This window comes from Physella acuta, unplaced genomic scaffold, assembly GCF_028476545.2.
Source record: "Physella acuta isolate Inbredline_101_S28 unplaced genomic scaffold, ASM2847654v3 ptg000503l, whole genome shotgun sequence".
In the NCBI taxonomy this organism is placed as follows: domain Eukaryota; kingdom Metazoa; phylum Mollusca; class Gastropoda; family Physidae; genus Physella; species Physella acuta.
In genome coordinates, this window is record NW_026732022.1 from 220,987 (window position 1) to 243,524 (window position 22,538).

General features: G+C 31.3%; 2 protein-coding genes and 1 long non-coding RNA gene across 3 annotated transcripts in view; 1 reads left to right on the plus strand and 2 right to left on the minus strand.

Moving 5' to 3' along the window:
• LOC131944704 (paramyosin) overlaps nt 1-5,615 on the minus strand; it is a 36,939-nt gene extending 31,324 nt beyond the window's left edge. The window contains exons 1-2 of the mRNA XM_059305498.1: nt 5,517-5,615; nt 4,626-4,724 (exon numbers count right to left, since the gene is read on the minus strand). Of these exons, the coding sequence (XP_059161481.1) occupies nt 4,626-4,724 (99 nt within the window). The 5' untranslated portion in view covers nt 5,517-5,615. The remainder of the gene's footprint in view (nt 1-4,625; nt 4,725-5,516) is intronic.
• Nucleotides 5,616-7,951: 2,336 nt separating this feature from the next.
• LOC131944706 (uncharacterized) lies at nt 7,952-9,634 on the plus strand. The gene is made up of 4 exons (XR_009387066.1): nt 7,952-8,107; nt 8,565-8,669; nt 9,234-9,337; nt 9,541-9,634. It is a non-coding gene; the product is annotated as an uncharacterized LOC131944706 (long non-coding RNA).
• A 2,557-nt stretch (nt 9,635-12,191) lies between these two features.
• Nucleotides 12,192-17,841, minus strand: LOC131944697 (filamin A-interacting protein 1-like). The gene is made up of 9 exons (XM_059305489.1): nt 17,753-17,841; nt 16,855-17,005; nt 16,600-16,726; nt 16,209-16,346; nt 15,604-16,070; nt 15,286-15,390; nt 15,000-15,054; nt 12,675-12,954; nt 12,192-12,255 (listed from the first exon to the last, which is right to left on the minus strand). Exons 2-9 carry the CDS (start codon nt 16,951-16,953, stop codon nt 12,192-12,194), a joined length of 1,335 nt encoding a protein of 444 aa, XP_059161472.1. The 5' UTR covers nt 16,954-17,005; nt 17,753-17,841.
• Between the last annotated feature and the right edge of the window lie 4,697 nt (nt 17,842-22,538).

Genomic DNA, 22,538 nt, shown 5'->3' on the forward strand with positions numbered 1-22,538 from the left:
CTGGTACAGCACTCATCACTTAAATCTCTTATATATCGTAAATATATATAATTGACGTCAAATATACATTACATACATAATTATATTAACAGTTGATTATTTTGAAGTCTAATGTTTAAAATGAAAATAACGAATTTCTAAGGTTAGAATGTATTTAACTACATTTATATAAAAATGATCGATCATGTGCTTCTAATTTGGCATTTGCTGTTTCTTGTAGCAATTGCGTGTTACATATTTCATTACACATATAAATGTTTATATAAATAATTATATATAATATATATATATATATATATATATATATATATATATATATATATATATATATACATATATACACTATATAAATATATATATTACAGTTTTTAGATAAATGGATGTCGTAACGATTTTTTTTGTTCATGTTTGTTAATTTACAGATAAAGTGTTAGTAAATACAAGGAAATCATGTGTTTTTAGTAGGCTACAGATAAGCTGTAATGTTTTATTAAAAGAAGGTAATGTTCACAATTACAGATGGGCTACTTGCAGTATAATAAAAATAATTTTAATTTGTATTTCACAAATATAATAACTTGGATTGATAGCCTACTTTTGATACATAAGGAACATATTCATGACGTCCAGTGTATACATTTGTCTTTGTGGAAGTTCATTTTGTTTGTCTCAAGGTTTTTGATGTTTATTATATATTTAACAAGAAAAATATGTTTTATTTATTTTACAAACTAAAACGTAAAAAAAATGAAATGATGTTGTCCGTACGCAAAGCGCCTCGATACAGTGAAAGACACGGCACACACAAAGCAGATTTATGTTATATTGTGTAAAGTTATTGATTAACAATCGGTAAAGTAGAGCACATTATTAGTTATCACATTAATCACTTGAAACAAAATTATGGTTAAGTATATAACATATAAACAATCGAAGTGTGTGTAGACATGTAGTCTACACACGTGGTAAGTTGTTGTGTGTTGTACTTTTATAAACTAACGATCGTAAAACTACTAAACCAGGATAACTTTGCGCCTTGATCTGCGTGATACACATAAAAGTAAAGTTTTTGACCTTTTTTCATGTCAACAACCACTGACCCAGCAGCGCTAGTGGCGGTACATTTCACTTCTATAGTCGTACACCCTCTGTCTCCAGCCATCACACCAACTCTAATCTGTTTATCTTCACATTCATGTAGAGTTACACATACAAGATATAAACCATCATGTGGTGATACAAATTTTCCTGTTGTTTGATTAAAATGTTGACCGTTATATTCAAGTACTTCACTAAATGTTGAAATAACTGATCCAACACTGACAGGTGTGGGATCATCAAGCTCCACATGACAAGCATATCTGTTACATACACGTGACTCTGTTGATTAGAAAACATATGTATGATGTACATGTTTAATTCCACAAATGCTCAGACTATTTGATTCATAATATTTGTGAACTGTTATTTTATTAGTTTATGTTATTAACCCTAAACATAATCTCATTATATCTTTGTATGTTGTTCAGAATGTAAGTAAAATGACCAACTCAAATCAAACAATTATTATTAAAAAAAAAATTTTGTATAAGAATCCATAATGTTTACATAATTTTGTCTAAGACCACAAAGTGAAACACTAGACCACTAGTTTAGTACAGTCCTCAGTTTTAGTGGTGTTAGTTTATCGTGTCGTACGTATTGAAACTACGAGTATATTATGTAATGTAATACGTCACTAAAGGTACAATAAATAAACTAAAGTTGTTCTGTTGTACTTGATAATGAACAATTACAAGATCTGCACAGTAAACCTTTTGTATTGTTCATTTCAAGTCAATTAATGAGATATTAAAATGTTAATCAATGTAATCCTTACTAATGTTTTAAAGTTATTATTATTTTTAGATTTAATCCCTTGTTCGTCTTATTATTTGAAACACAAAGGGATGATGTGACGTTAATTAAAATTAATTAATTAATTGATTTTAAACTGCATCTCTGTAAATGTGTAAATATGGTCTGTCTTTCTTTAAAACATCACGTCATGGTTTATCTGTCTAACGAACTTCGTTTAGAAAGTGTTTATGTCCGTGTATTCGAAATGCAGAGAGTGAAATATTAGGATAAAAAAATAAGAGATTGAGGTTTGAATATTGAACAAAGGTAATAAAAAGTATATAACATTTACCGATTGGTTATCATTGTAAATTATAAGCTAGCTTTTACTATTGTTATATTTAAACGAGAAAATCAAAAGGTAGAATTGTCATTAAATCACAATTGTTATATAAATGTGTTTTAAAATATTTTTTTTTTCAAAGCAAACTTACCGATGAGATGAAAATCGTTAGACAATTTTGAACAAGTATTTTCAAGTTCACCCAGCTAAATTAAAATAAAATAAATAGATGAAAGAATCGCATATTTACATAGGCTATAATACATGATTGGTCTAACGATACTAGAGATTATAAAAACATAAGAAAAGAAAATGGTTAACGTATATTCTTATTTAAAGTAGTAAAATTATGTCTCTGTAAATTAAAAGATAATGTAGTCTAATAACAGAATTTTACTGAGTAATATAGTATTTATGAATGTTGTAAATTATTTTTATACAATTTTTAGAAACATACCTTCTTTATTCTTTCTTCCCTAGTTTCCAAGTCATGGTTAAAGATTTGAATCAGTTTGTCAATGGGCATCAATCTTTGTTGTAGGAGTTTGTACATCACACTGTGCTAAAGAAGGACGATCATAATAAAAGATTTATACAATTAACTATTTTTGTTGTATATTAAAACTCACATACCATTAGTATTTATATAAAAGTTATGATTGTAGGTAAAATTAGTCAACTGCCACTTTTAACAATTTGAAGTAAATAAAATTTCAAGTAATAATATAAATGTGTACAAAAAACACAGCAATTTAAAATTTACTTTTGATTGCAACTTTTCAAATTGGGTTGATGTTTTGGCAATGGTTTTATTATTTTCATCTTGTAAAGAAACAATCAAATCAGAATGGCGTTTAATTTCTTGTTTCATTTTGTCTCTTATATCTTGCATCTCTTTGTTTATTTCGCGCACTTTGTTTTCATATTCTTTCATATCTAGAGACAGTTTCTCTAGTGTTTTGTTTGACTTGTTTTCTTTTTCTTTTAAACTTTCAATTTCTTTGTTCAGCTCCTTTACTTTATTATCTTGTTCACTCATTTGTTTTCTGAGGTTTTTAAAATTCTGCTTTTGTTTTTTAGTCAGTTGTTCAATGTTTACCCCCACGTCGCTCTGTTCTGTTACAAAGTTATCTCTCCATTGTTTTATTTCTGATATGTCATCTGTAGACTTGTGTTGTGTGTCCTGTAGTGAAGATAGTGTTGTTTCAATATAGGCGAGTCTACGCTCTAGGTCAGGATGTTCTTCAACTAAGAATAGTCGAAAATATAAGTTTGTAATTTTAAATGTACGAAATCTTTAATAAAATAGGGTGTTAAAAATTAAAGTCTGTAATTTAACATGTCTCGAACCTTGAGAAATAGAATGTTGAAAATGAAATTACACCAAGGTATATGATGATGCTGTTTAACGTGTTATACCAAAGCATAATATAATATACCAGCTGTGTGTTGGACTTGTGTCTTGAGTTGTCTTGTTAGAAATGTTGCTGTTGTCTGTGTGTCAGGCTGTGGTAAAGATGGCGTTGGTTTGTTGACATCCATGTTGTCCTCGTCTGTTGGATTGGGATTAAAAGGTTTTTTTTTTTAAATTACCGTTAAAGCTAACAATGACTTTGGTGCATATAATATGATTATTGCTTATATATTTAAAACTGTAATGCATATGATAAAACACTCTGATGAAAACAAAAACTTTGAATAAGATACACATTTATACAAACACAAAGTGTTCCAAAATGTCTAGAGTATACAAATCGAACATGCTGTTTTTCTTTTGCACGGCTGTTTAGGAATTTAAAAGTAGATACCAAATTATCTAAAAAACGTATAACTTCCAATAAATCCTTAAGGCTTTTTAAACGTGTCTTAGGGCGAGTACAGTTGCACAAAGCGATTGTACATTCTTCAATTTTATTCAACGTTTTAAGAGTCACTAGTGAAATATCGAATTTATATAAATAAAAGTGGTTAGTTAGTCGGTCGACAGAATAAAATTATATCCATTTAACATAGTGTCTGCAATGTCGTTAAACTAAACTTTAAAAAAAATCCATTGCATTTTTCTCAATTGAAACGCTTACTACTACATGACTATAGGCTTTGAGATTTTTAATTAGAAATTATAAAAACTATTAGAGTACTGACTTAAAATGTGTGACGTCACATCCAACAAGGCCGTGGCTGCTGTGTCCAGTTCTTGTGATAGCTCGATGTAGCTGACAGATGATTGGTCAGTTTTTTCTTCTAGCCACGCCTCACTTTTTGCTACAACCTGTCATGAAAGACAATTTAATTTATGTTTCTACCGTTCAGATTTTAAGTTTTTGTTGTTGTTAGAAATGCACAACATCAATTAAACTTTTAACACTACATCTTGCTGAATGTATAAACGTTTGTTTAAACACATAAGTGTAAAGATTATTGTAAGTTGGTAGAAACTTACATTTTTCAATTCTCCTATAACAGGTTCCAGTAATTGTATCTGTTGTTCCAAATATTTCTTGTGCTTTGTAACAAGCTTGACCTGAATTCTTGAAGGCATCTATATAATAATATTACTGTCACTTTTAAACTTAATGTTTTAATATATAATAAATTATTGTGCATATAAACCAGAACGTTTTATATCCACCCATCGCCAGCACCTTTCAATAACACACACGTCATAAAATATGAAATTAATGTTAACATCCTATGGAGATTATTTATGTAACATTGGGACGTGAGGTTTTAACATATTCTGTTGTTTGACTGTAATATAGTATTCTGTTGTTTAGATGTAACATATTCTGTTGTTTAGATGTAACATATTCTGTTGTTTGACTGGGTATTGAGTAGGTTGTAAGTTAATGACTTCTCGTTTCTGTTATCGGTCGTTTGTGTATCATGTCACAAGTGTATCCTGTGTTTTGTTTAACCTCTCTTTTGTAAAATCTAGCATTAAAACCTTATGTGAGCTATCATTTGTGTTTTGATTTGGGGTTCAAATTACGTTTAAGTACTTTGGTTGACTTCATATGAACTTTGATTTTCAAACTAAAAGGAGAGCACTTTAAGATATCGTGCGTTCATTTATTTATAAATCAACAATAACTGATAAAACATTTATTTTAAGTTCGAAATAAAAACGTCCTGCTGTGTTAGTGACACCCCAAGTTTATGTTTTTTTTTGTGTTGTACGCTAGCGATAATACATGTGTGTAGTTGTGTGTAAGACATGTTGTGTGCGGTCGGCCTAGTGACCTATTTAAAATAACATATCTATAAATACTGTTAAAGTAAAAGATATTAGGTAATACTGTTTCTTACACACATCACATTAAATGATACTTACAATTTCAATTCTATATCAATATCAAAGTAATGCCAACTAAAAACTTTAAATAACAAATCTAGGTGTGTGAAACTTTGTCGTCTTGACAACTTTGTTACCTAAACAGCAGTTAATTTCGGGATTTCCCGTTAAACTGTTTCAGTATCATATACAAGCTAGTGTCTAGCCGCAAAACGAACCAAACAGAGAATATTTACAGCCTTCAATCTGACAACTAAATGTACTAAGGTCAAATTAACGAAGGTAAACAATACATAAGTTGTATCATAATAATATAATGGTAAAATGTAAATATTTTGAGTTTAGTTGATCAATAAATCGAGATATTCTAACATTACTTTACTTCCTGTATTAAACGACTATGTCGTTCCTTATAGTAGAAATTATGTTGTAGAGCTTGTGTTTCTGATATTTCAAGTGTAAATATGAGATTAAGATTTGGGTTGTTTGTACAGTAGGTATACAGATGATGATGTGGTTTATGGATTAAAAAGTTAGAGTTAAGGTTGAGGAATGAAATGCATGTAAAAATAAAAATAAATAGGGCACCTTAAAGGGAAAATGAAAATATGTGTTTTATATCTTGTTGGGGTCATGAGTTTTGTATTGACCGTTTTATACAGACAATAAACTGTGTTTGAAATCAGAGTTTCTTCCAGACATCTCTTCAGGGTGGGTGGGGCATATGTATGTATAGTGTTTGAGTGAACTTAATTTTAAACCCGTAATACTGACTAATTTTTAAAAGTAGGTAACCTATAAACTAGAAGCACGTTTTTGTAACCACTCATCTCGTATTTAATTTGTTTAGATGCGTCCTAGAATTCAGGTAAAGCTTGTTAAAGAGCACGTGAAATATTTAGAGGAACAAGTACGATTTATGGAACCTGCATTTGAAATTATGAAAAAAGTAAGTAGTCAGCAGTTATGTGGCAGTTTTTTTTTTTAATATTTAATTAACAAATTCTATATTATACTATCATGTACTAAGTTACTCAGGTTTTTCACTTATTCACTTTTAACATTACCAGGCCGTAGAGAAAAGTAAAGCGTGGATAGAAGACAAAAATGAAAACTCGTCTGTCTCCTACTCCGTGCTATGCCAGGAACTTGAATCAGCGACCACGGCAATGTTGGATGCATGTTCCAAAATTATGAGTAAACATTTTAATGCATTTTTAGAGCTTGCGACTGCTCACACAAAAGTTACGAGTTTGGGTCTCGGCAAATCTTGTTCATACGGCGTGTCCTTTTAAGGGATTATAATGGTCCAATGGTAGACTACTTTTACCGCGTAAATTATCGAGTTCGGATCTCGGACTCCAGTTTTTGTGACGTATCTAAGCCCATTTATCTCTGACGGGTACATAATCCTGATTAGGGAAACAAAGATGGCTGAGCATACACCTTAACAAACTACCCCTTGTATTCTGACGTCATTAACACCAATAATCGCTAATCCATCTAATTGTCCTGGAATGGATGATGACGACGATGATGATGATAATGATCATGATGATGGTGATAATGATGATCATGAATTTACTCATTGTTATAAAATAAAACATAAGTTTACATTTCAAACACAATTACAAAAAGATCAAGATTATTTTTTGTGTATTTTATTTTATTTTATTTTATTTTTTATATTTTCCATTGAAAAGTTATCGAAGTTAATGCAATCAACTAACTTACGCAAACAAATATGTTTAGTGTATACTTACGTCGTCTTGGTAATTGCAGAAACTGACACCATTGGAAAATGATTAATAAACCATTAATGCAATGAAAAAAACTAGTTATAAACTCTTCATTCTGTATTCATATAAAACAGATGACAACAAAGAGCCGGTAGATGTCGAGGAAGAAGCGCCATCATTATTTCAGCCAATACCACACACTACAGCAACAGAAAAACTTGACTGTTGTGAATCTACACCCCAAGTGTTTAATCTAACTAAACCTACCATGGGTATAAAAGCAAATTAGGTTAAACCAAAGAAATATGTTAAATCCGAATAAAACAGTTACTTGCATTGAAAAAATTGTAAGGCAAACGATACGATTTTATAATCTAGTTTTAACATTTGTTTCATAAATTATTACTTTCAAATACATTACAGAGATAATTAGCAGACTGAAGCTTATAGAGACAAATGTAAGTTCTCTGCAAGACACGGCTCATAAAGCTAAAATTGACATATCAGAATTAAAATTATGGAAAGATAACTTTGTAACAGAAACATGCAATATGAATTCAAAAATTGAACAACTAAGTAGGAAACAAAAGCTTAAATTTAGAAACATTAGAAAACAAATAAGTGAACAAGAAAACAAAGCAAATGAGCTGAACAAAGAAATTGAAAGCTTAGAAAAAACAGAAACCAAGTCCAACAAATCACTAGAGACGTCTAGAGACACTGTCTCTAGATTTGAAAGAATATGAAAACAACCTACAGAAAATAAATACAGAGATGCAAGTTTATAGAGATGAAATTAAAAGGTTATCTGATTTGATTTCCGACTTACAAGACGTCGGAAAACAAAATGCTGTTGAAAGAGCTACCCAATTCGAGGATTTATATGCTAAGGTAGTTTTGAGCTTTTAATAACATATTTCTTAACAGCTAATTCAGTTGAACACAACAATATATTATTTATATGCTACATATTGGATTGTACTGTCTCTTGAAACAATTATATTCCTACCCCTCCCCCCCCCCACACACACATACAATCTAAGTAGTTTTTTTTTTAAATTGAATATGTTTTATAATATGTTAAAATTACATTTGTAGTATCTCTGTAGTTAAAGTTTGAAACTTCATTTTGAAATTGTTTATTCTGAGATCCATCATGATGGTGGGAGGGGAAGTTCAATTTTCCCATCTAAACCATAATGAATTTAAGGAAGCATCGTTGTGTTTATCGATCAATTGTTGCCACATAATTTGAAATAGTGATGGGGTGACCGTAGAGAACATAACTCCCAGATGTACATGATTACGTCACTGTCATTCTAAGTAACTTTAAAAACCCTCCTTTTAGCACAGTGTGATCAACAAAGTCCTACAACAAAGATTGATGCCCATTGACAAACTGATTCAAATCTTTAACCAAAACCTGGAGACAAGGGAGACAAATATCAGAAAGGTAAAAAATAAAAACATATGTATGGTTTTTTTAACGAGCACGAAACTTATATAGTACTTAAACCCTTTTAATTATTTTTATTTTCATTTTCGAGTCTTAAAACTCAAAATATAAAATGATTTTTAAACACAGAGGTTTAAATAGATTAAATAAAAAATTAAACTTTAATTAAAATGTATGCTATTGTATAATGGGAATGTAATTTCATGTAGGATCTGTAGAAGTTCATGTTAAGAAATTGTTGAAATGTGTCCACGCACTTCGAAAGTTGTTGTTAATTTTTTTTTAACAAGTACATTTTGATGAGATTTTTGTAATGATTTTCTGTAATTTGTAAAGTTTAACTATACTTTAAATGTTTTATAGACAGTTAGCTACACAAAGTTGACATTTCGTTTATTATTTTTTGTAATGTTAAATATAAGTATATATATATATATATGAATTTATAATATATATATATATATATATATATATATATATATATATATATATATATATATATACAGAGAGAGATTTGTAACTGTATCAGTAGTGGATTTAATTATTGCTATTTTAATGCAGAACAAGAAGTTAAAAGCCATTTTGATTGCATTATAACTTTACAAGAAGATAGAAACAAAAATGAGGCTAATATTTCAAACACGATTGAAACTTTAAATATGAAGGTAAGAAAAAATTCTTTTCACGGCAAATCTTACTTTCTTCTTATTTGAACATATATGTCTAAAAATAAAAACATTGTTTTAAAGCGCAGAACCTTTACGTAGCTAATATATAACACAGTAAGATTTATATAGGAATACTAAACTAAATATGTGCCAATTATTGAAGTGATTTAACAAAAATGTAATTTAAAATTTCTTTAAAGATTGAAACTAGCGCGAAAGAAGTTTTACGGCTGTCAACAGATTTAAAAACATTAGGTAAGATTTTGGTGCATTATATTTTGCTTCAAACTTTAATTTTCAGTTTAAAACTTCATGTTTCATTAACTCATTAGTTGTTTCATTAAAAAAAGGGGCGTTGTCTAGTGGTACAATACACAATGTTAACCCGAAAGTTTGGACCCGGTCACGAGACATGTGTCCAAGTAATGCGATGCCTTAGGGAAAAATTAAATAGTCAGAGAAAAACACTCACTTTTCATGCTTCAGCCGTAATACAATGAATTTGTGTGAGTTAATTACTGAACATAACAATCCGTTTTCTAAAATCAATTGTTTATTTTATTTAGGGTGGAGCACACCGAATACACATGGCTAATCATTAAACACACAATGTGAGACACTTGCCTATAACAGACTACATTTGTGTTTTCTTCTAATGCACAATATCCTCTTTTGTAGTGTCATGTAAAAACAAAACAACGAAACTCACATATGTCCATATTATCAGACAGTGTATAGCATATCGAGTAAACAACAAAAGTAATCATAATTGCTACTTTTTCAAAATATCTTCACAAATAATATGTAGTGATAGTAAACATTATTGTATCGTTTTATTATTGTAATTGTTACATAGGCCTACTAGCTTCTAAACATCATTTGAAGCCTCCGATATAAAAATAAAATGTTAACACAACCACCCACCACAAAGCACACATACAAACCGCCACATAATAACGTATTCTGATAACCGTCTCTTTAAATATGTAAACAATGATTTTTATCAGCAGAGCCTCGTGTGTTTTTACCTTACTTCTGTCAAATTTATTTGAAGACCGACAAAGTGTTCGCTGCAGGGTCAATTATTTCTACATTCCATAGTGTCATGGAACGTAACGGCAGCCAATTTAATCTGACAACAGGAAAACTTGTAGCACCAGATGATCGATGCTATCTTATTATTGTAACTTTACAGGAGAGTGATGATAGACTAATTAGTGTAAGGGTATGTGTTGAAGGCAATTCTAAAAAAGTGTATTTGTAACTTCAGCTGTCTGTGTTTCAACTATTGTTGACATGAAGAAAGGAGAAAAACTTTATTTGAATTAATTTTGGAAGATGTACGAGCTAAGCTACAAACTAGCAGTGGGTTCACTATAGTTAGTTTATAGATGTGTATCGTATGTACAAATTTTAAAACATAAACGGTAAGTCAGCTAAAGTGCTTTAAGAGATAATCTGCATATGTAGTTGTACGAATTGCGAAAGCAAATATGGGAAAACCTAATGTTGATATCGATCAATGTCTGTACCTAAAACTGCTAAAAGCTTTTTAGTGGTAAATATATAAGATGTAAAACAAAAAATCGGGCATGTGAGGTGGTATACTTGTAATAACTAAGCCTAAAGAGTTGTATACGTAAAAGGCATAATGAAATCTATTAATAACATAGTCTGTTCTAGGTCCGCGGTTTGATGCATCGTTCAAAGACTAGTAAAACACGCATTAACAAGTTATGTCAAACACTAGCACCAAGTACAGAGTATCGAATATACCAAATTTTATTGCCAGTCTTTATGATCTCCTATCTCGTTGTCGATCTGTCAGATATTTGTTCACATATACGGTAAAACATCTGATCTTATTGGGCCATGTGGGGGTCAGTCCATCTGTACTTTGGGTTTAGGCCATATCAAATAAATAAATGAGACGGCGAGTGTTTTTTTATGTTAATTATCAGAAATATAATTTTTAAGCTGAGATTTGAATAACAAAAATGATCTTAATGTCTAACTTATAAAAAACAGTTTAACATTATGGCATTTTGAAAGGGTTATATTTAATAAACTATAGCATAGTGCATGGAGTTTTAAACGTATTCCTCGAGTTGATGCAACAGTACCCTATGAAAGTGCAAAAGGAAGAGATCAAGAATTTCTCACTCTGGTTATGTTGCTTATATACCTTATTTTTGAAATGATGTAGAAATAAACCAATGTTTAATATTATCATGTAGATTTAGTAAACTAACCTGTTTTATTCTACTCCTCAACACTAATCTATTACAGAAGTTATAAGCGGTCTTCTGGTACAGCACTCAACAATTAAATCTCTCATATATCAAAATATATAAATGACGTCAAATATACATTACATGTATGATGTATATCAACAGTAACTCATTTTAAAGTCTAAAATGTGTCAAATGAAAATAACGATTTTCCTAGGTTAGAATGTATTCTACTACATTTATATATAGATAATGGATTATGTGCTTCTGATTTCGCGTTCGCTGTTTCTTGTAGCAATTATGTGTTACACTTTTTATTACACATAAAGATGTTTATATAAATAGTTATATAAATAACTATTTTAGTTTAATAGATGTACGATTTTTGTTTGTGTTGATGTTTGTAAATTTAAACATACAGTGTTACTATATAAAAGGAAAACCTGTTTTTAATACGGATAAGCTGTAATTTATTTGTTGGACGAATGTAGTGTTCACAATTACAGAGACTTGTAGTAAAAAAAAATAATTGTAATTTGTATTTTACAAATTATTAACTTGGATTAATATCCTACTTTTGATACATAGGGCACATATTGATGATGTACAGTGAAGATATTTTAACATTCGTCTTTGTGGAAGTTCATTTGGTTTGTCTCAAGGGTTCTGATGACAGTTACATATCTAACAAGATAAATAAGTTTTATTTTTTTTATAAACCATACGTATTCAAATACGTTTGTGCTCCGATACAGTGAAGGAAATTGTACATACTATATTCTATAACGTTGGTCAAGTAGAAAACAAAATTATTGATCATATTAAATCAATAGAAACAAAACGATAACTAAACAAATATCAAATAAACCATTCAAGCGTTTGTAGACATGCAGACTACACACTTTGTAATTTGTTCGCGTGTGTTTAACAAGATGGTTGCATATTTTATTCTTTTAAAAATGTACCATCCACCATGTTTTGTGTTGTACTTCTATAAACTAACGACAGTAAATCTGCTTAGCCAGGATAAAGCTGCATCTTGGTCTGCGTGAAACACTTCAAGGTAAAGTTCTTGACCTTTCTTCAAGTTAACAACCACTGACCCAGCAGCGCTAGTGTCGGCACAGTTCACTTCTATAAACGTACACCACCTGCCTCCAGCCACCACAGCGACTTTAATCCATGTATCTCCCAATTCATGTAGAGTGACACAGACAAGATATAAACCATCATGTGGTGATACAAATTTTCCTGTTGTTTGGTTAAAATGTTGACCGTTATATTCACGTACTTCACCAAATGTTGAAATAATTGATCTAACACTGACAGGTGTGGGATCAGCAAGCTGTACATGACAAGCATATCTGTTACATACACGTGACTCTGTTGATTAGAAAACATATGTATGATTTAAAAGTTTAATTTCATGAATGGTATGACTATTTGATTAATAAAGTTTGTGAATTGTTGTTTCATTAGTTTATGATATTTACCCTAAAGATTATCTCATTATATGTGTTTTATATGCAGTTGAAAATGTCAGTAAAATTGGTAAACCCAAATAAAACATTTTAAACAATAAACTGTGTATAATAATTCATAATGTTAACATAACTTTGTCAAAGACCACAAATTGAAACACTAGACCACTAGTTTAGTACTGTTTCGCTGAGTGAGTGGCTTTGATTATTTGATTCAATACCATTTTGTCTTCACCACTACCATGTGGAGATATTGTGTTCACAGACATGTATCGTACCATCATTCACCAAAACGACATGGACGACCACCAATCAATGCGAGGAACGCAGGCTTCTTTTCTTATCTTTAATTCTGTGTTCACAACTCATGTACATCCTTCCACCAAGGCCAAGAAAATCATACTAACTCACGCAAAATACCCAGTAACCAGTCTCTACACCAGAACGTCACTGTCGCACTATACGCGTCATCATTCATTGCGTTCAAAATTTCGCTCCAACATTCATTCGCGCCGATCTATAGCATAGATCATAACATGCATCATAACAAGTACGGTCATTAGTTTTAGTGGTGTTCGTTTATCCTACCCTGCGTATCTAAACTACGAGTGTAGTAGGTGACGTAATACGTCACTAAATGTACAAAAAATGTTTCATGCGTTATGTCATAATCGTGTCTACGACAAATTCCAGAAAGAGACTTGCCCGAATGCCGTTTGCCCGAAGGCCGATTTCCCGAATGAACACTTGCACGAATGCAAAGGTCATCTATCGGGCAAGTTTCATTTGGGAAATCGTCCGGCTCCAGTTATAATTATACAATCCGTATGAAATCACACTGTAGTTTAATTATAAGGTTTATCTATCGAAACAAGAATTACTAGAACTAAAGTTATTCTGTTGCAATTAATAATGACAGATAACAAGATCTGCACCGTCAAAATTTTGTATTATTTATCTCAGGTTACAGGCAATTAATGAGATACTAAAATGTTAAAAATGAAAAATGAATACATGTTTTCATGCTATTATTATATTTTAGATTTAATCCCTGTCTCTTATAGGACTCCGTCTTAATCTTAAAAACATAAGGGACGATGTGACGTAAATTGGAATTAATTATTTAATTTTAAGGTGCAGCTGTGTAAATGTCTTGGTATAATAGTTCGACATACCAGGTGGTGTAATGTACCAGGTGGTGTAATGTACCAGGTGGTGTAATGTACCAGGTGGTGTAATGTACCAGGTGGTGTAATGTACCAGGTGGTGTAATGTACCAGGTGGTGTAATGTACCAGGTGGTGTAATGTACCAGGTGGTGTAATGTACCAGGTGGTGTAATGTACCAGGTGATGAAACAAACATCTGTCGGAAACCCACGGGTCTAGAGACTGGCACTATGGGTGAGTGAAATGTTCCATTCTTTATTACGTTATGGTCTGTCTGGCTAACGAACATCACGTTATGGTCTGTCTGGCTAACGAACATCACGTTATGGTCTGTCCGGCTAACGTACATCACGTTATGGTCTGTCTGGCTAACGAACATCACGTTATGGTCTGTCTGGCTAACAAACATCACGTTATGGTCTGGCTAACAAACATCACGTTATGGTCTGTCTGGCTAACAAACATCACGTTATGGTCTGTCTGGCTAACGAACATCACGTTATGGTCTGTCTGGCTAACGAACATCACGTTATGGTCTGTCTGGCTAACAAACATCACGTTATGGTCTGGCTAACGAACATCACATTATGGTCTGTCTGGCTAACGAACATCACGTTATGGTCTGTCTGGCTAACGAACATCACGTTATGGTCTGTCTGGCTAACAAACATCACGTTATGGTCTGTCTGGCTAACGAACAACACGTAATGGTCTGTCTGGCTAACGAACATCACGTTAAGGTCTGTCTGGCTAAAATTAATTTTTTAAGGCAAACTTACCTATAATATTCAAATCTTTGGACAATTTTGAAATAGCACCTTCAATATTCTCCAGCTAAAAACGTATTTTATAAAACGAATGTGAAAATCCCATAGTTACGTACAGCATACAATTAATGCACTGATTTTAGTTGGTAAGGGCATATTGTAAGAATAGAAAATAATTTAAAACTTGTGTTATTTTTAAATATATGTTATTAACTTGTCTATTTACATAGTGTTGATAATTAATGCATGATTTATAAACGTCGAAATTTATTTTTTAATAGAATTATTTCTTATATACCTTCGTTATTCTATCTTCCCTTGACTCCAACTTCTGGTTAAAGATTTTAATCAGTTTGTCAATAGGCATCAATCTTTGTTGTAGGACCTTGTTCATTAAAATGTACTAAAGAGCAGAAAATTAAATACAAGCATTAAAATTTTTATTATTTTTACTGCACAATTATAACTATCAAAAACATGTATCTTAAAATTAGTATTATATTAAAGGTATAACTGTTGATACAGTTCATAAGTTGTCTTTTGATTTATAAAATGTGAAATAAGTTATCTGGCCAGTATATCTAAAATTGTGTACACAGATAATTAGAAATTTTACCTTTTCTAATTGAGTTGATGTATTCAGCATGTTTTTAGAAATCTCTTCTTGTAGGGTAGACATCTGATCTGAATGTCTTTTCATTTCTTGAGTTATACTATCTGTCATGTCTGCGTGATCTTGCATCTCTTTATTTATTTTTTGTAAGTAGTTTTCATATTCCTTCATATCTTGAGACAGTCTCTCTAGTGTTTTGTTTGACTTGGATTCTTTTTCTTTTAAATTTTCAATTTCTTTGTTCAGCTCCTTTACTTTGTTATCTTGTTCGTGAATTTGTTTTCTGAGATTTTTAAAATTCTGCTTTTGTTTTTTAGTCAGTTGTTCAATGTTTACCCCCATGTCACTCTGTTCTGTTACAAAGTTGTCTCTCCATTGTTTTATTTCTGATATGTCATCTGTAGACTTGTCATTGGCATCTTGTAGAGAAGATAAGGCTGACTCTATCTGCTCAAGTCGACTCAATATTTCTATTGCAGAATGAAATAAAGTTACTGGCAAATGTATAGCTAATAAATACTCTTTCTTAAAAAATAAACAAATTTAAAGTACAAACCTTTACATTATAAGTTTTATTATAGTTGTTTTAGTTTAAAAATAATATATACCCGATATTTGTAGAACATGTTTAGTAACTTGATGTGTTGATTCACTATGTTCGAGTTCTTCTGTTGCTGTAGTTTGTGGTGTAGGCTTAGAAAAAGATGGCGTTCCTTTATCGACATCTATGTGTTCTTGATTCTCATCTGTTGTTATAAAAATCAAATATATATTTTGTGTTATATTATTATTTTAAGTAATGGTTTATTTTTCATTAACATTTTGATGGTACAAAAAATATTGTTAATTACTATTTAAAAAAAAATTCTTCGAATATATTTACATTTAACTTACAACAGTGGTTACAATAAAATATTTTTCTTGTATTTTACCATATGTTATGAAGAAATAAATATATTTAAAACATATTCTATCTAGTAAAATTCTTAAATTATTTACCTATTATTTGTGACGTTGCATCTAACAAGGCCATCGTCGCTGATTCAAGTTCCTGGTACAACTCCATGTATGTGACAGATGGCTTGTCATTTTTATCTTCTATCCAAGTCTTACTTTTTTCTACTGCCTGATAAAATATTTGATAAAAGTCCTAATATGTGTGTCAATTTATCAGCACATCATAGTTGTATTTAGTAAACTGTGCTAGCTTTAAGAAACTTTTTTGTTTTTGGTTAGCTGTAAAAAATATCTTACAATTTTCATAGCTTTAAGGGCAGGTTCAATAGTTTGTATCTGCTCTTCCAAATATTTCATGTGTTCTGTAACATGTTTGACCTGAATTCTAGATCGCATCTTAGTAAATACAGATCTCACTTTTTAGTCTTTTTCTTGTCGAGATTGTTCACTGAAATATGTGTAGAATTATTAGCACAATCTTAGAAAATGTTCTAATTAAAGAGAAATAAAGCTGATTAAAGCAAGTTGAGTTGTAATTAGAATAGGTCTATACGCCTAATACCAAGCACATTTTTTTTTAAATTATTAAGTATTGAACTAAACTTTATGTTTTTTCTTTTAAATATTGCTTTATATCACGAATACGATTTTCTCTTATAGACATTTTTTTGTAAACAGAGTAAAATATATAAAAACGACATAAATAATTTTAATTACTGCGAGGACCGTTACGTCGTTGTCGTTTTATGATTTTTTTATAGTTATCTGTGGTTTTCTTCATAAATCTACAGAATTACACATAATGGAGTGAAAGTTGCTAAAACATTTTACAAACACACCGTCAAGAAGAATATGGAAATATAAATACAAACTCCTACTTGTGGTGTGTTACTGTGCTTGTCTCTCGGCTGTTTGTGCTGTAGGGTTATTGATACAACTGTTCTGTGTTGGTGTCAGTGACCTACATTTTTAGTGTTAGTGTGCTAGTAATGTTTTCATTTGGTGTGTAAGTGACATACATGTTGTGGTTTGGTATGTAAGTGACATACAGGTAGGTTAGTGTCTACATTTTAGTTTTCTGGTAGGTCAGTGATATATAATTTGACATAACGTTTTCAAGATTTGTATGAATAACATAATATGTAGCTCATAGAAATGTTTCTTAGTTACACATTACATTTCAAATCGTACTTACAATTTAAATTATACATAAAACTGTGAGTAATATGTTACTTTCAATGAAGTAATATAAATATAACGTATATTTTCTGATCAAATGTGTTATGTGTAAAAACAGGTAATATCGGGGTTTCCCGTTAGGTTGTTTCAGTTTCGCTCTGAGTCACAGATGTCCGGACACACCGAACTAATAAATTACTGGCATTAAACGGACACAACTAAAGTACTGAGGTAAAATTAACGTACGTAAACAATACATAATTTGTGTCATAATCAGTGGCGGGACTAGAAAAAATGGACCACCCCGCAAAAAAATGGATATAGATATATAAGAAAATACAAAAATACGAGCAAATAATACTTATTTCGGGCTTGTTCGAGTTTTGAAAAGAAATTAAAAATTATTGTGTGTGTGTGCTCTTATTCTGTTTTGAAAATAATCTCTGTTTCAATATATGTCTGCTATAATGCTTCCTATAAGCAAGTCGGTCAAAAGTATATGATGCATAAAAGCTTTGTATGTGTAATAGTTTCTCACGTTATGTTTATTTTTATGTTTTTTTGTGTAATTTATATTATTAGATTTAAATACATTTCATTTTTTATACTATGTTGTTCTTTTTTATGCATTTTAAACAAAAAATAATTAAGAGAAGTAATTGCTGTCTATTGTGTTTAGTGCAAATCTGTTAAAAGGGGCTTAAGAGCACACATATTTGACTATTTAAAAAAGGGTTATAACACATTGAAGTGGTTTGAACTTTTGCCTATCTTTCACACTACAACTCATGCAAATTTTTTTTCTTTTACGTAACATCGTGTGTTTGCTACTGTAGAGCATCACAACTGTAATAGATCTTTTTTTTTACAAATCCAATATCAAGGTTTACGCTGATTGTAAAAGAAACACCCATCGACGACATCAGAGGCGTCACGGGGCTCTTGGGACACGACCCCCGGCGGAGGCCCCTAATGCAGCGAGACTGATGATTCAAGTAGTACACCTATCCCCCTGTGCAGGACACCCAATAAGCGGACCCCTGGTGCTTAGATAATCACTGGGGATCTCGGGGCGCTCAACTACACATTTTAAACAAATGTTAGGTCTATGAATACTCAAAACTTTTCCAAATGTTATCGAAGTTGGGATGGTCTCAACTACTTTTCCTAAAGGCTATTGTGAAAAACTCAAGGGAGAGAATTCAAATTCTATACGTTTACTATCGTATTTGTTTGTAAAACGAAAAGAAATAAACGTAAATAAAACCGAAATAGTACAGAACAGTAGATCTACCAATACAATTAACAAATGTTGTACATTATAAAATCACAATGCATTGTGGGCCCCTAATCAATGCTATAAAGAAACAAAAGTTGTTTCAATATCTAGCGGCCTCTCGCGCGATAGACTTTGATTTACTTTCAAAAGAATTTTGCCGACAACAGCGTGTGTTTGATTGTAGGAGAAAGAGGACTCGGGATGGTGTCTATAGAAGAAAGGTAATCCAACCGCAGCTACAGTATTCTTTTTACAAAACAACCATGAAGTCAAAAATGTAAGAATATTATTTTTTCTTAACTATAAAAACTGATTATGATCGGCTGTGGGCCCCTAAACTGCCTGCACCCACCGCCCCTCCCTCGCATTGCGGGGTCTGGCGGCACTGTAGTTCCCCCCCCCCCCCCTGGTCATAATCAAGTATGTAACTCTATAAAGATTATTCGATCCATACACCCATACATCATTACATTATTATAACTTCCGTTAATAAAAAACGATGTCGTTAATTATAACTGTATTAACTTTGTTAGAAATGTTGAAGACATTTTGTTTCTGATGGTTGGAGTAAAAATACATAAGAGTAATATTTTGATTGTTAATAATGTAGGTAGGCCTATACAGAGAAGGATGTAGCAGGTAACAAAGACAACTTGACTATTCTCTGATCCTGACATATACATTTACACTCAGATTACCCAGCACCATAGTACATGCGTCGAATAGCCAATAATATAACAGTTGCGGATGAAAGTTGCTTAACTTATACTAGTTTAAATGTGTACATTTATATAATATGAACACGTGTCAGGCTAGGTTTTAAATAGTAGGCATTATGTAGAATATGTTAAAAGGCACGTTTTAAAATCCACGAACCTCATTTTTTTTGTTTTAATGCCTCATAGAATTAAGATAAAACTTGTTGGAGAACATGTGAAATATTTGGAGGAAAAGATACGAGTTATGCCCTTGAAATTATGAAACGTGTATGAAATCAGTCCTTTTTTTAATTGAAAGATGAAATCAGGTTGTTCTGGAAGTGCAAGGGAAAGAGGACCTTTTGATATACTTTAAGGACAAAGAGTGTTTGAAGAGTTTCATTCCTAGCAGATATATTCTAACATCCACATAAGCTTAACTTGAAGTTTCAGGAAAAACGAACGAATATTATCTCTTTTCATGATAATCGCGGGTCATTTTTATCAAAGCTGCGAAATTGGCAAGAAAAATAAACCTTGGAAATATTGCCATGGTTGAGAAACTCTGCAGTGTGGTAGATGAATCTTAATGTGAAATAAATAAAAAAATTTAAAGAGGATTCTGGGCTTTTTTTTAATATCATGAAAACGAACTGCAACATTATTTTCCCCTGAGCTAAAAAAAAAAAGAAGAATCTGCATTGAGTCGTTACCCACTCTCTGCATCCCTTAATGTTGCCAGCATTCTTCATAAATTAAAAGATTAAATCTTGGATTTGAGGAATGATTCCGCGTAACTTACCGTGTTAAACACAACTTTGGTATAGAATGCACCATTTATTCGAAAACGTTAAGTTGATTGTCTTTCGAGTTTTAGTTCCTTTTTTATCTAAACCTACATATATTCGTGAGAATTGACTTTCAAAACTTCTCCAATGAAAACAAAACAAAGAAAGAAATTAAATACTGATAATGACGTGACGTTGGCATTAAACAAAAATCAACGGCAAACGTTAAGGCTAGACATTAGCATGCAATTTCATTCATGGTATTAAAAAAAGTTATCAAGAAAAATTCATATTTAAAGTCTAATTAAAAATCTTATTTTAGTGCTTATTAATTCCCTTACTAATATTGACTTTTTAATTCTATGGGAGTCGCGGGTTACTTACTTTTCATAAAAAGGGGTCGCCACCAGAGTTTCTTCCAGGCATCTCTTCGGGGGGGGGGGGGGGGGGGGAGAGGGGAGGGGGGGGAACACTCCCCCCCCCCCCCCCAACGGAATTTATATAGAAAATACATATTTTGTATCACATCACGGGCTACATGTACATAACCTGTTATATGTGTATTGACATCTAAGAATATTCAAGTTAAATCTGCCAAGGTAACCCTACCCTATCACATATTGATTATACAGGAAGAAGAGGGGAGTTGGACTTTAACTGTAAGCTAACAAAAATATATATAACACAATTTTAAGATACATATTTATATTATATATATATATATATATATATATATATATATATATATATATATATATATATATATATATATTAAATAGAGAGAGACAGAGAGAGAGAGAGAGAGAGAATGAAAGAGAGATAGTTATAAGTGTTGAGTGCTCATTTACTAATTCAATAATACTGAATATAAGAAAATAGTGGTTTTTTAATACAGAATAATTGTAATCTATAGTTTTTTAATTGAATGAATTTGATAATCAAAATAACAGATATTTGCAGTATAATAAAACATCTTTTTTTTTCATTTACAAATTCATAATTAGGATTAGTATTTTAAATACATAGAGTTAATATTCATTTTGTATAGAAAACATATTCAGGCATTCGTTTTGTTTTTAAAGTTCATTTTATTTAAGTCAAAGTTCTAGATCTTAATTACATTTTCAATAAGAAAAATACGTTCATCTTTAACACATAAAATGTAGGTATGCAAATTTAACTAAAGATTTTGACCATACACCTAGCGCTCACATACCATGAAGATGGTGATGGCGTTGAAATAGATGGACCTGTTTAATTATGGCTTAACAAATTAAATAACATATAAATTATTAAAGTTGCTTTTAAAACATGTAGTTTACACACATAGTTGTTAGCGTGTTTAACATGGTGGTTAAATAATTTAATTTTTTTGCGAATTAACCATCCACCATGTTTTGTGTTGTACTTCTATGAACTAACTATAGTAAAACTACTGTAGCCGGATAAGGTTGCGCCGTGATCTGCGTGAGACACTTGAAAGTAAAGTTCTTGACCTTTCTTCATGTCAACAACCACTGACCCAGCAGCGCTAGTGTCGGCAGATTTCACTTCTATAGATGTACACCACACGTCTCCAACCATCACATCAACTGTAATCCGTTTATCTTCACTTTCATTTAGAGTTACACAGACAAGATATAAACCATCATGTGGTGATACACATTTTCCTGTTGTTTGATCAAAATGTTGACCGTTATATTCACGTACTTCACAAAATGTTGAAATAATTGATCTAGTACTGGCAGGTGTGGGATTAGCAAGCTGTACATGACAAGCATATCTGTTACATACACGTGACTCTGTTGATTAGAAAACATATGTATGATGTACATGTTTAATTTCACGAATGGTGTCATCCATTTATGACGTCCACAAAAATTTGGAATTTTAACACAAATGTTTATTGAAGATGCTGTAGACCGAACATTGTAATGTCATTTGTGTCTGTCTAGCTATTAACGAATAAATGGGTGGGGTAAATTCAGCTAATCAACGTGACGTCATTATATTACTCTATCACAATTTAATGCTACA

Bases quoted from the DNA above. Each gene is read 5' to 3' on its own strand.
- LOC131944697 (XM_059305489.1), bottom strand. From the start codon at position 16,953: ATGCGATCTAGAATTCAGGTCAAACATGTTACAGAACACATGAAATAT. The intron at 16,727-16,854 runs GTAAGATATTTT...ATATTTTATCAG, and splicing joins CCCTTAAAGCTATGAAAATT to GCAGTAGAAAAAAGTAAGAC. The intron at 15,055-15,285 runs GTATATAAGAAA...ATACGTTTTTAG, and splicing joins GGGAAGATAGAATAACGAAG to CTGGAGAATATTGAAGGTGC.